General features: G+C 43.1%; 1 protein-coding gene and 1 long non-coding RNA gene across 8 annotated transcripts in view; one reads left to right on the plus strand and one right to left on the minus strand.

The window, feature by feature from the left end:
• The window catches only part of LOC121586062 (protein MTSS 1), a 122,626-nt gene that overhangs the window by 19,539 nt on the left and 89,916 nt on the right, over nucleotides 1–13,171 (minus strand). For 4 of the 7 annotated variants that reach the window (XM_041902512.2, XM_041902514.2, XM_041902515.2 and 1 more), the window contains exons 6-7: nucleotides 10,618–10,692; nucleotides 4,380–4,391 (exon numbers count right to left, since the gene is read on the minus strand). In XM_041902512.2, coding sequence (XP_041758446.1) covers nucleotides 4,380–4,391; nucleotides 10,618–10,692 — 87 coding nt within the window. The remainder of the gene's footprint in view (nucleotides 1–4,379; nucleotides 4,392–10,617; nucleotides 10,693–13,171) is intronic. The other 3 variants (XM_041902513.2, XM_041902516.2, XM_041902509.2) reach the window with 1 other exon arrangement.
• Nucleotides 6,897–9,965, plus strand: LOC121586063. The gene is made up of 3 exons (XR_006003908.2): nucleotides 6,897–7,490; nucleotides 7,627–7,648; nucleotides 7,688–9,965. It is a non-coding gene; the product is annotated as an uncharacterized LOC121586063 (long non-coding RNA).

The following is a 13,171-nucleotide window of genomic DNA, read 5'->3' on the forward strand; positions in this document are numbered from 1 at the left end:
GTGCTCCTAATCTCAGCTCGTTACCTTATAAAAGACACCTGGGAGCCAGAAATCTTTCCGATTGAGAGGGGGTCAAATACTTATTTCCCTCATTAAAATGCAAATCAATTTATAACATTTTTGACATGCGTTTTTCTGGATTTTTTTGTTGTTATTCTGTCTCTCACTGTTCAAATAAACCTACCATTAAAATTATAGACTGATAATTTCTTTGTCAGTGGGCAAATGTACAAAATCAGCAGGGGATCAAATACTTTTTCCCTCACTGTATGTGAAATACTTGAAAGTATTTGAGGTCACTTGATTCAGCTTGGAGTCTGCGCTTTTGTGACTATTCCATGTGCAATGTAGGTATGGTGTATGACCTCTTTGGGGACAAAGGGGGGGACACTATCACTACTGGGCTTTTGTTGTTTATCCTGTCCTTGAAGACTGGCAGACTATCCTCCCTGAGTGCCCCCCCCCTAAGGCCTAAGCAGCCAGTCACACCCCTCAGGGGTATCTAACCTTTTGTCACCAGCCTCTCCCAGACCCCATCAAGGTCACAACCAAGCTGGAAAATGTAAAGTAAAATGTTTCTCAACAGTGGCTTTGTGGATGACAGTTAAAGAATAGGCTACTGCTACTGTAAGTCAAATGTAGGGCTGTACCATTGTGCTTCAATGAGCAGTGAGAACGTAACATGACATTTTGGGAAACTCACATTGTTCAGTAGTCGTTTAACAAAATGGATGGATGATATTTCCATATAGGAACCCAAACATTTCCCTTTTTGGTTTGGCTGCCATTCCAGCGCTCAGAGAAATATGGGAGAAATGTTTGTGTTTATAGCACTATTTCTACTTTCCTAGGATTCTGGGAAACGAACAGAAGAGATGGAGCGGAAACTCAAATTGACACATACAGTCAGAATTCCTCTATACTTTTACAGTAAACTAGGATCCAAGAAAAGCTTTTCAAGTACACAGATATATAATTACTCTGTGATTTCTATGAGAGCTGCCTGGCCTCAGAAAGGTGGCACGGACCTCTGCTCTCGTCAAAAAAAGTCCATCCCTGGTTGGTGTTACCCTCTGACCATGGAATGCACTGTTTTGGTTTTTACACAGGCAGTCGGATGTCGGAGTGTGTGTGTGTGTCCCAGAGGCAGTCGGATGTCGGAGTGTGTGTGTGTGTGTGTGTGTCCGAGGCAGTCGGATGTCGGAGTGTGTGTGTGTGTGTCGGAGTGTGTGTGTGTCCGAGGCAGTCGGATGTCGGAGTGTGTGTGTGTGTGTGTCGGAGTGTGTGTGTGTGTGTGTGTGTGTGTGTGTCGGAGTGTGTGAATGTGTGTCGGAGTGTGTGTGTGTGTGTGTCGGAGTGTGTGTGTGTGTGTCGGAGTGTGTGTGTCGGAGTGTGTGTGTGTGTCAGAGTGTGTGTGTGTGTGTGTGTGTATGTGTGTGTGTGTGTGTGTGTCGGAGTGTGTGTGTGTGTCGGAGTGTGTGTGTGTCTGAGTGTGTGTGTGTGTGTCTGAGTGTGTGTGTGTGTGTGTGTGTGTCTGAGTGTGTGTGTGTGTGTCTGTGTTCTTGGCCAGCTCATTATCCATAATGCTGGGTAGTTCCAAGCATGAAATGACAGCTTAGGCTTGTTGTTAAAGTGAGCTTTAGCTGCTGTTAGGTTACAGTGTGTGTTAGTGTGGGTGTGTGTGTGTGTACGCAACATGTTTGTTATGTCTGTATCTCTGTGTCAATGACAAGGGCCAGATTGCTGCTTCCTGAAGCCACAGACAACTAGCAGTCTCATTTACTTTGTGGCTTTGTGTAGGATGTCTGTGTGTGTGTGTGTGTGTGTGTGTGTGTCTGTGTGTGTGTGTGTGTCTGTGTGTGTGTGTCTGTGTGTGTTCTTTTCCAAATGTCAAGACCTACAGGCTACACAACTTTGTAACAACTACTTATAGACCAGATTAGTTTTGACAAACCGTAACAGCATTTCTGTGACCCACGTAAACAACAATTTCATTTCAACCTTTTTTTCAACCCAAACCATCCCAAACCATCCCAAACCATCCCAAACCATCCCAAACCACCCCAAACCATCCCAAACCATCCCAAAACATACCCACACAAGCCACTATCGTGGGACAAACATTGGGTCAGGAATTAATCTCAGACAAGAATTCATTAGATAACATGCATCAGAAGTTCATGCTACTGCAATGCCCCAACCAAAGTATCAAACAGACAGTGGTAGGAACCCAGCGAACCTGTACACGCCTTCCCGCCCTTGGCAGATCTTTCAGACTAGCCAGACAACATGGGGGCAGAGGCTTGGAGAGTTTATCACATTGGTTTGATAACAGACAGGACAGGGCTAGACAGGGGAGGACAGGACAGGAGGAGGGAGTGAGACAGAGAACAGAACAGACAGGACAGGGCTAGACAGGGGAGGACAGGACAGGACAGGGCTAGACCGGGGAGGACAGGACAGGAGGAGGGAGTGAGACAGAGAACAGAACAGACAGGACAGGTTAACTGGGGCTAATCCACAAGACAAACTGAAGTGAACCAGTGCTGCTTCAGAAACTCTCCCACTCAATTTGAGTCCTCCTATCATCTAATGTTGTATACAGAGTCAGCCTATCAGGGATAACACACATACCGTCTCACTGTCAGGACTGCAGTGCTCATCCAGGGGCTAACTGAGGACTAAGAGACAGGAGAAACTACAGTCTCACTGTCAGACTGTGTTGCTCATCCAGGGGCTAACTGAGGACTAAGAGACAGGAGAAACTACAGTCTCACTGTCAGACTGTGTTGCTCATCCAGGGGCTAACTGAGGACTAAGAGACAGGAGAAACTACAGTCTCACTGTCAGACTGTGTTGCTCATCCAGGGGCTAACTGAGGACTAAGAGACAGGAGAAACTACAGTCTCACTGTCAGACTGTGTTGCTCATCCAGGGGCTAACTGAGGACTAAGAGACAGGAGAAGCTCTTCCTAGATCATTATGTGTGTCTATACTGGATGCCTTGAGGATATAGGTCAGTTACAGAAGGCAGCTTACAGGCTCTATAACTGATTCATAAGCCCAGCCTGCTCTCCTAGGCCACAACTAGAGGGAACTCCCCTCATACGGTAAAGTATGGAATCATAAATGTAAGTGAGACGCTGCAGAAATGTAAGCGAGACGCTGCAGTTATAAATTCTCTCTCCATCTCTCTCTCTCTCTCTCTCTCTCTCTCTCACTCTCTCTCTCTCTTCCTCTCTCTCTCTCTTTATTTCAATGTTTTTTCTCTCTCTCTCCCTCCCTCTCTCTTCCTCTCTCTCTCTTTCTTTCTCTCTCTCTCTCTCTCTCTCTCTCTCTCTCTCTCTCTCTCTCTCTCTCTCTCTCTCTCTCTCTCTCTCTCTCTCTCTCTCTCTCTCTCTCTCTTCCTCTCTCTCTCTCTTTATTTCAATGTTTTTTCTCTCACTCTCCCTCCCTCTCTCTTCCTCTCTCTCTCTTTCTTTCTATTTCTCTCTCTCTCTCTCTCTCTCTCTCTCTCTCTCTCTCTCTCTCTCTCTCTCTCTCTCCCTCCCTCCCTCCCTCCCTCCAAGTCTGTTATGAGATTATCCTCGCTTCATATGACTGATAAATCTCCCAGAATCTCAGTTGTCCCTGTAAGTCTGTGGCCTGTTGAAAACATCATGCCAAACAACATGGGTTCCAGGTGAGTAGAGCAGCTCTCTCTCCAAGGAAGACAACTAAAACACATACGTCTGTTTCCATTGGCCTCTTTCATATTAACAAATAAAACCTTGTCCTCCCTGGGAAAACAGACCAGCACAGCTTCATCTAAATGCTGAGCATACCCCTGTACTGATGCTGTGGAGGGGTGTGTGTGTGTGTGTGTGTGTGACCTCTTCCAATCATTAGGGAAGGCTGGGGGAGAGAGAGAGAGAGAGAGAGAAAGAAAGAGAGAGAAATAGAGAGAGACAAGAGAGAGAGAGAGAGAGAGAGAGAGAGAGAGAGAGAGAGAGAGAGAGAGAGAGAGAGAGAGAGAGAGAGAGAGAGAGAGAGAAATAGAAAGAAAGAGAGAGAGAGGAAGAGAGAGGGAGGGAGAGAGAGAGAAAAAACATTGAAATAAAGAGAGAGAGAGGAAGAGAGAGAGAGAGAGAGAGAGAGAGAGAGATAGAAAGAAAGAGAGAGAGAGAGGAAGAGAGAGAGAGAGAGAGAGAGGAAGAGAGAGAGATATGGGTAGTGGAAGGAGCAGAACAGACTGGGATAGTAAGCAGTGTAGCAGCACAAGGTAGACTGACAGACTGACTGAATCCCTGGACCCCACAGAGAGGCCGCAGAGCAGGCTGGAGGGCTGACAGACAGACTAACACACCCACAGACATACCACCAGTCTGTTACAGACTTACCCAGGGCATCAGCTGCAGGGCAACAACAACAGGTGCCCAGTGACCGGGGGGGCAACAAGGTCGACGACATGGCCGTAAAGAGAAAAACATTTCAGTCAGTCAAGAGGCCTGAAGGTGACTGCAAACTTCATGTTGCTAATATGTGTCACTGTGACTCTCACTGTTTGTCTAATAATGGTCCTTTATCTTTAACTAGACACTTTTATCCTAAGCGACTTACAAAATTGTCAGCATTGACACTGACATATATCAGCATATTCATTATGTGACCCAACATGGGTCTAGCTGTTTGATCTGCCAAAGAGGGCTGTGTGAGGGTGAACGTGTTGTACTAATAACATACTTCCTAATGAAGAGCCCAAGCTGGAAAAACATGTTTGAGGAATTCAGTCTAGACAGATATATGGTGTTAAACATATATCCACGTGTCCAATGGTGAAAACTTCCCCTTGAAGTCAGGATGACTTATTCCTTTTAGCTCCTAGTAAAGCATAGGGCCTGTAGAAAAACAAAACATTTAGGCTAGCTAGTTCAGTGTTTCAGGTGGTTTTGGTCATTTAATTTAATTAATTAATTAATTAATTAATTTTAATTAATTAATTTTTGTCATTTAGCAGACGCTCTTATCCAGAGCGACTTACAGGAGCAATTAGGGTTAAGTGCCTTGCTCAAGGGCACATTGACAGATTTTTCACCTAGTCGGCTCGGGGATTAGAACCAGCAACCTTTCGGTTACTGGCACAACGCTCTTACCCACTAAGCTATTTAGGCTGGCTAGTTCAGTGTTTCAGGTGGTTTTGGTCAATACATTTAGGTTAGCTAGTTCAGTGTTTCAGGTGGTTTTGATTAAGACATTTAGGTTAGCTAGATCAGTGTTTCAGGTGGTTTTGATTAAGACATTTAGGTTAGCTAGTTCAGTGTTTCAGCTGGTTTTGATCAAGACATTTACAGTGGGGAAAAAAGCATTCAGTCAGCCACCAATTGTGCAAGTTCTCCCACTTAAAAAGATGAGAGAGGCCTGTAACTTTCATCATAGGTACACGTCAACTATGACAGACAAAATGAGGAAAAAAAATCCAGAAAATCACATTGTAGGATTTTTAATGAATTTATTTGCAAATTATGGTGGAAAATAAGTATTTGGTCAATAACAAAAGTTTCTCAATACTTTGTTATATACCCTTTGTTGGCAATGACACAGGTCAAACGTTTTCTGTAAGTCTTCACAAGGTTTTCACACACTGTTGCTGGTATTTTGGCCCATTCCTCCATGCAGATCTCCTCTAGAGCAGTGATGTTTTGGGGCTGTCGCTGGGCAACACAGACTTTCAACTCCCTCCAAAGATTTTCTATGGGGTTGAGATCTGTAGACTGGCTAGGCCACTCCAGGACCTTGAAATGCTTCTTACGAAGCCACTCCTTCGTTGCCCGGGCGGTGTGTTTGGGATCATTGTCATGCTGAAAGACCCAGCCACGTTTCATCTTCAATGCCCTTGCTGATGGAAGGAGGTTTTCACTCAAAATCTCACGATACATGGCCCCATTCATTCTTTCCTTTACAGGGATCAGTCGTCCTGGTCCCTTTGCAGAAAAACAGCCCCAAAGCATGATGTTTCCACCCCCATGCTTCACAGTAGGTATGGTGTTCTTTGGATGCAACTCAGCATTCTTTGTCCTCCAAACAACACGATTCTTTGTCCACCAAAAAGTTATATTTTGGTTTCATCTGACCATATGACATTCTCCCAATCCTCTTCTGGATCATCCAAATGCACTCTAGCAAACTTTAGACGGGCCTGGACATGTACTGGCTTAAGCAGGGGGACACGTCTGGCACTGCAGGATTTGAGTCCCTGGCGGCGTAGTGTGTTACTGATGGTAGGCTTTGTTACTTTGGTCCCAGCTCTCTGCAGGTCATTCACTAGGTCCCCCCGTGTGGTTCTGGGATTTTTGCTCACCGTTCTTGTGATCATTTTGACCCCACAGGGTGAGATCTTGCGTGGAGCCCCAGATCAAGGGGAGATTATCAGTGGTCTTGTATGTCTTCCATTTCCTAATAATTGCTCCCACAGTTGATTTCTTCAAACCAAGCTGCTTACCTATTGCAGATTCAGTCTTCCCAGCCTGGTGCATGTCTACAATTTTGTTTCTGGTGTCCTTTGACAGCTCTTTGGTCTTGGCCATAGTGGAGTTTGGAGTGTGACTGTTTGAGGTTGTGGACAGGTGTCTTTTATACTGATAACAAGTTCAAACAGGTGCCATTAATACAGGTAACGAGTGGAGGACAGAGGAGCCTCTTAAATAATAAGTTACAGGTCTGTGAGAGCCAGAAATCTTGCTTGTTTGTAGGTGACCAAATACTTATTTTCCACCATAATTTGCAAATAAATTCATTACAAATCCTACAATATGATTTTCAGGATTTTTTTCCCTCATTTTGTCTGTCATAGTTGACGTGTACCTATGATGAAAATTACAGGCCTCTCTCATCTTTTTAAGTGGGAGAACTTGCACAATTGGTGGCTGACTAAATACTTATTTTCCCCACTGTAGGTTAGCTAGATCAGTGTTCCAGGTGGTTTTGATGAAGACATTTAGGTTAGCTAGTTCAGTGTTTGAGCTGGTTTTGATCATTTAAGCTAACTAGTTCAGTGTTTCAGCTGGTTTTGATCAAAACATTTAGGATAGCTAGGTCAGTGTTTCAGCTGGTTTGATCATTTAGGCTAACTAGTTCAGTGTTTCAGCTGGTTTTGATCAAGACATTTAGGTTAGCTAGTTCAGTGTTTCAGCTGGTTTGATCATTTAGGCTAACTAGTTCAGTGTTTCAGCTGGTTTTGGTCAAGACATTTAGGTTAGCTCGATCAGTGTTTCAGGTGGTTTTGATCAAGACATTTAGGTTAGCTAGTTCAGTGTTCCAGGTGGTTTTGGTCATTTAGGCTAACTAGTTCAGTGTTTCAGCTGGTTATGATCAAGACATTTAGGTTAGCTAGATCAGTGTTCCAGGTGGTTTTGATTAAGACATTTAGGTTAGCTAGTTCAGTGTTTCAGGTGGTTTTGATCATTTAGGCTAACTAGTTCAGTGTTTCAGGTGGTTTTGATCAAGACATTTAGGTTAGCTAGATCAGTGTTTCAGGTGGTTTTGATCAAAAAAATGTAGGTTAGCTAGATCAGTGTTTCAGCTGGTTTTGATCAAGACATTTAGGTTAGCTAGATCAGTGTTTCAGGTGGTTTTGATCGAAACATTTAGGTTAGCTAGTTCAGTGTTTCAGGTGGTTTTGATCATATGACTAGCTAGTTCAGGGTTTCAGGTGGTTTTGATCAAGACATTTAGGCTAGCTAGTTCAGTGTTTCAGGTGGTTTTGATCATTTAGGCTAACTAGTTCAGTGTTTCAGGGGGTTTTGATCAAGACATCTAGGTTAGCTAGTTCAGTGTTTCAGGTTGTTTTGATCATTTAGGCTAACTAGTTCTGTGTTTCAGGTGGTTTTGATCAAGACATTTAGGATAGCTAGTTCAGTGTTTCAAGTGGTGTTGATCATTTAGACTAGCTAGTTCAGCGTTTCAGGTGGTTTTGATCAATACATTTAGGTTGCTAGTTCAGTGTTTCAGCTGATTTTGATAATTTAGGCTAACTAGTTTAGTGTTTCAGGTGGTTTTGATCATTTAGGCTAACTAGTTCAGTGTTTCAGGTAGTTTTGATCATTTCGGCTAGCTAGTTCAGTGTTTCAGCTGGTTTTTATAATTTAGGCTAACTAGTTCAGTGATTCAGATGGTTTTGATCAACACATTTAGGATAGCTAGTTCAGTGTTCCAGGTGGTTTTAATGAAGACATTTAGGATAGCTTGTTCAGTGTTTCAGATGGTTTTGATCAAGACATTTAGGTTAGCTAGTTCAGTGTTTCAGGTGGTTTTGATCAAGACCTTTAGGCTAGCTAGTTCAGTGTTTCAGGTGGTTTTGATCATTTAGGCTAACTAGTTCAGTGTTTCAGGTGGTTTTGATCATTTAGGCTAACTAGTTCAGTGTTTCAGGTGGTTTTGATCAAGACATTTAGGTTAGCTAGTTCAGTGTTTCAGGTGGTTTTGATCAAGACATTTAGGCTAGCTAGTTCAGTGTTTCAGGTGGTTTTGATCATTTAGGCTAACTAGTTCAGTGTTTCAGGTGGTTTTGATCAAGACATTTAGGTTAGCTAGTTCAGGGTTTCAGGTGGTTTTGATCAAGACATTTAGGCTAGCTAGTTCAGTGTTTCAGGTGGTTTTGATCAAGACATTTAGGTTAGCTAGTTCAGTGTTTCAGGTGGTTTTGATCAAGACATTTAGGCTAGCTAGTTCAGTGTTTCAGGTGGTGTTGATCATTTAGGCTAACTAGTTCAGTGTTTCAGGTGGTTTTGATTATTTAGGCTAACTAGTTTAGTGTTTCAGGTGGTTTTGATCATTTAGGCTAACTAGTTCAGTGTATCAGCTGGTTTTGATTATTTAGGCTAACTAGTTTAGTGTTTCAGGTGGTTTTGATCATTTAGGCTAACTAGTTCAGTGTTTCAGGTAGTTTTGATCATTTAGGCTAGCTAGTTCAGTGTTTCAGCTGGTTTTTATAATTTAGGTTAGCCAGTTCAGTGTTTCAGCTGGTTTTGATCAAGCCATTATTCATCAACTTCTCATCAAACATTCAACTTCTCTCTATGTATGGTGTTCTTCCAAAACATTGCATTTCTGCGAGCTACAGCACTGCCAACCTGATACTAACAGAAATCTGCTCCAATCTTCCCTCTGTTTCCAAGTAAGGTAATGTTTACATTTACATTTACATCATTTAGCAGACACTCTTATCCAGAGTGACTTACAAATTGGTGCATTCCATGCTAGATGTCCAGATTGTTAATCAGTGTTGGGGTAATGTTTACCATACTAGATGTCCAGATTGTTAATCAGTGTTGGGGTAATGTTTACCATACTAGATGTCCAGATTGTTAATCAGTGTTGGGGTAATGTTTACCATACTAGATGTCCAGATTGTTAATCAGTGTTGGGGTAATGTTTACCATACTAGATGTCCAGATTGTTAATCAGTGTTGGGGTAATGTTTACCATACTAGATGTCCAGATTGTTAATCAGTGTTGGGGTAATAAGAAGAAGACCAGGTGCATACTGCTAAATACTGCACCATGGAAATACAACAGCACAGCATTTGAGCTATAGAAGTGTTAAAAAAGGTCGAAGTTCACTTTGAAAGCAGAAAATGCATAGATGTTTTGGTGCTTTCAAGATGGACATTTGAAATTTCAACTGGACTTTTTGCCACTTAAGATGACTGACAGCTTGAATAGGAGCTTCCATGGATGCTCTCTTTCTGTCTATCCGTCTAGACATATTGAACCTTTCAATAGCTTCTCCATTTCCTTTCATGGTGTGTAGGCCTACACGAAGACTGACTGACTGCATGCTCGCATCAGACCTTATTCAATAGGATGTGCTGTCCTTCGAGGGAGAAAGGACAGCACAAACTGATACTCAGTAGATAAGCAGAGAACGTCTCCCAAATGACACCCTATTTCATAAATAGTGCACTACTTTGAGCCCTATGGGCCTCTGGTCCAAAGTAGTGCACTATTTAGGAAATAGGGTGCCATTTGGGACACAGCCGGTGTCTGTTCCTGGTTTCAGTATAATGACAGTCAATATGAGCTGATGTTGTTGTTGTTGTTGTTCTCCAGACATCATTTAGATAGATTCATGTCTACAGATGATATCTGACATCCACAGAGTCTGACAGGGATCAGGAACATTCTTACATAACCATCAGAAACCATAGTAGAGTAAGGACATTCAGTAGGGAGGATGTTCAACTCAATTTGCAAGTCAATTTGCCTAAGAGTACCAAATGTACGTAGAGATGACGTTAAGAGATGGTACAGGCCATAGAGATGTACTATATATAATAAATGTTACATAAATATGTACTGTGTTTATCCTGTTTGTTTTATTTCTATGACATAAGCAACAATGTCCCTGAGTAGACTCATTGATATTCAACTCTATTTGCTTTAGACTACATGGAATGTGTATGTATGACCTTAAGGGGAAGCACAGCCCATAGGAGGTTTATACTGTTCTAACTATACTTCTACAGCCAAGCCCACAGCAATTATATGTATCGTACATATGTTGTAATAGTTCTATTTGTATGGCACAGCCAGTGAAGAAGTGAAGCAGCGTGGATGGATAGATGGATAGAGAGAGTCTACCTTTCTTTGCCTTCTTCTGCAGCTTTAGAGTGTCTAAAGACTTCTTCTTGATCTCACTCCGAACTTTCTTGTACTCTGTGGGGGGGGGGAATGGGGTCAACAACATGTCAGGAAACCCTAAAGCTAAGCAGAGTCAGTGGATATTATAACATTTCTGGGGGGTGGTAAAAGGTGAAGTAGTTTACTGCATGATATACACGTTATTCTGTAGTTTATCAGCCATTAATAAACAGCTATAACTCATTGGTTCACTATTGTGCCAAATGGTGAGCTCATATGTGATTGACCCTGTCTTGTTGGTTTTGACGTGTGTTTTACTAATTGTACAATAAAACAACATTCGGGTCACACAAAAAAAGAAGAAGATGAACCTAAGCAGAGAGTGAATGTTGACTGTGGTGTGCAGAGGTAAAGATTAGTATTGGAGAGTTATGGTAGTATACTATTTTTACAGCAGTTTGTGGACACCTCTTCAATTTAGTAGATTCTATTTCAGCCACACCCGTTGCTGACAGGTGTATAAAATCGAGCACACAGCCATGCAATCTCCATAGACAAATATTGGCAGTAGAATGGCCTTAATGAAGAGCTCAGTGACTTCAACGTCATAGGATGGCACCTTTTCAACAAGTCAGTTCGTCAAATTTCTGCCCTGCTAGAGCTGCCCCGGTCAACTGTAAGTGCTGTTATTGTGAAGTGGAAACGCCTAGGAGCAACAACAGCTGAGCCGCGAAGTGGTAGGCCACACAAGCTCACAGAACGGGACCACCGAGTGCTGAAGCGCGTAAAACTTTGTGACTAGCTTGTTCCAACTTTGTGGCAACATTTTGGGGAAGGCCCTTTCCTGTTTCAGCATGACAATGCCATACAGAAATGTTTCATTGAGATCGGTGTGGAAAAACTTGACTGGCCTGCACACAGCCCTGACCTCAACCCCATCGAACACCTTTGGGATGAATTGGAACGCCGACTGCGAGCCAGGCCTAATCGCCCAACATCAGCCCCGACCTCACTAATGCTCTTGTGGCTGAATGGAAGCAAGTCCCCGCAGCAATGTTCCAACAACATGTAGTGGAAAGCCTTTCCAGAAGAGTGGAGGCTGTTATAGCAGCAAAGGGGGGACCAACTCCATATAAATGCCCATGATTTTGGAATGAGATATTCGACAAGCAGGTGTCCACATACTTTTGGTCATGTAGTGTATGGTTATACAGTGGGGGAAAAAAGTATTTAGTCAGCCACCAATTGTGCAAGTTCTCCCCCTTAAAAAGATGAGAGAGGCCTGTAATTTCCATCATAGGTACACGTCAACTATGACAGACAAATTGAGATTTTTTTTCTCCAGAAAATCACATTGTAGGATTTTTTATGAATTTATTTGCAAATTATGGTGGAAAATAAGTATTTGGTCACCTACAAACAAGCAAGATTTCTGGCTCTCACAGACCTGTAACTTCTTCTTTAAGAGGCTCCTCTGTCCTCCACTCGTTACCTGTATTAATGGCACCTGTTTGAACTTGTTATCAGTATAAAAGACACCTGTCCACAACCTCAAACAGTCACACTCCAAACTCCACTATGGCCAAGACCAAAGAGCTGTCAAAGGACACCAGAAACACAATTGTAGACCTGCACCAGGCTGGGAAGACTGAATCTGCAATAGGTAAGCAGCTTGGTTTGAAGAAATCAACTGTGGGAGCAATTATTAGGAAATGGAAGACATACAAGAACACTGATAATCTCCCTCGATCTGGGGCTCCACGCAAGATCTCACCCCGTGGGGTCAAAATGATCACAAGAACGGTGAGCAAAAATCCCAGAACCACACGGGGGGACCTAGTGAATGACCTGCAGAGAACTGGGACCAAAGTAACAAAGCCTACCATCAGTAACACACTACGCCGCCAGGGACTCAAATCCTGCAGTGCCAGACGTGTCCCCCTGCTTAAGCCAGTACATGTCCAGGCCCGTCTGAAGTTTGCTAGAGTGCATTTGGATGATCCAGAAGAGGATTGGGAGAATGTCATATGGTCAGATGAAACTTTTTGATAAAAACTCAACTCGTCATGTTTGGAGGACAAAGAATGCTGAGTTGCATCCAAAGAACACCATACCTACTGTTAAGCATGGGGGTGGAAGCATCATGCTTTGGGGCTGTTTTTCTGCAAAGGGACCAGGACGACTGATCCGTGTAAAGGAAAGAATGAATGGGGCCATGTATCGTGAGATTTTGAGTGAAAACCTCCTTCCATCAGCAAGGGCATTGAAGATGAAACGTGGCTGGGTCTTTCAGCATGACAATGATCCCAAACACACCGCCCGGGCAACGAAGGAGTGGCTTCGTAAGAAGCATTTCAAGGTCCTGGAGTGGCCTAGCCAGTCTCCAGATCTCAACCCCATAGAAAAATATTTGGAGGGAGTTGAAAGTCCATGTTGCCCAGCGACAGCCCCAAAACATCACTGCTCTAGAGGAGATCTGCTCTACAACAGCTTCTACCCCCAAGCCATAAGACTCCTGAACAGCTAATAATGGCTACCCGGACTATTTGCACTG

This window comes from Coregonus clupeaformis, chromosome 17 (assembly GCF_020615455.1).
Source record: "Coregonus clupeaformis isolate EN_2021a chromosome 17, ASM2061545v1, whole genome shotgun sequence".
Lineage (NCBI taxonomy): Eukaryota > Metazoa > Chordata > Actinopteri > Salmoniformes > Salmonidae > Coregonus > Coregonus clupeaformis.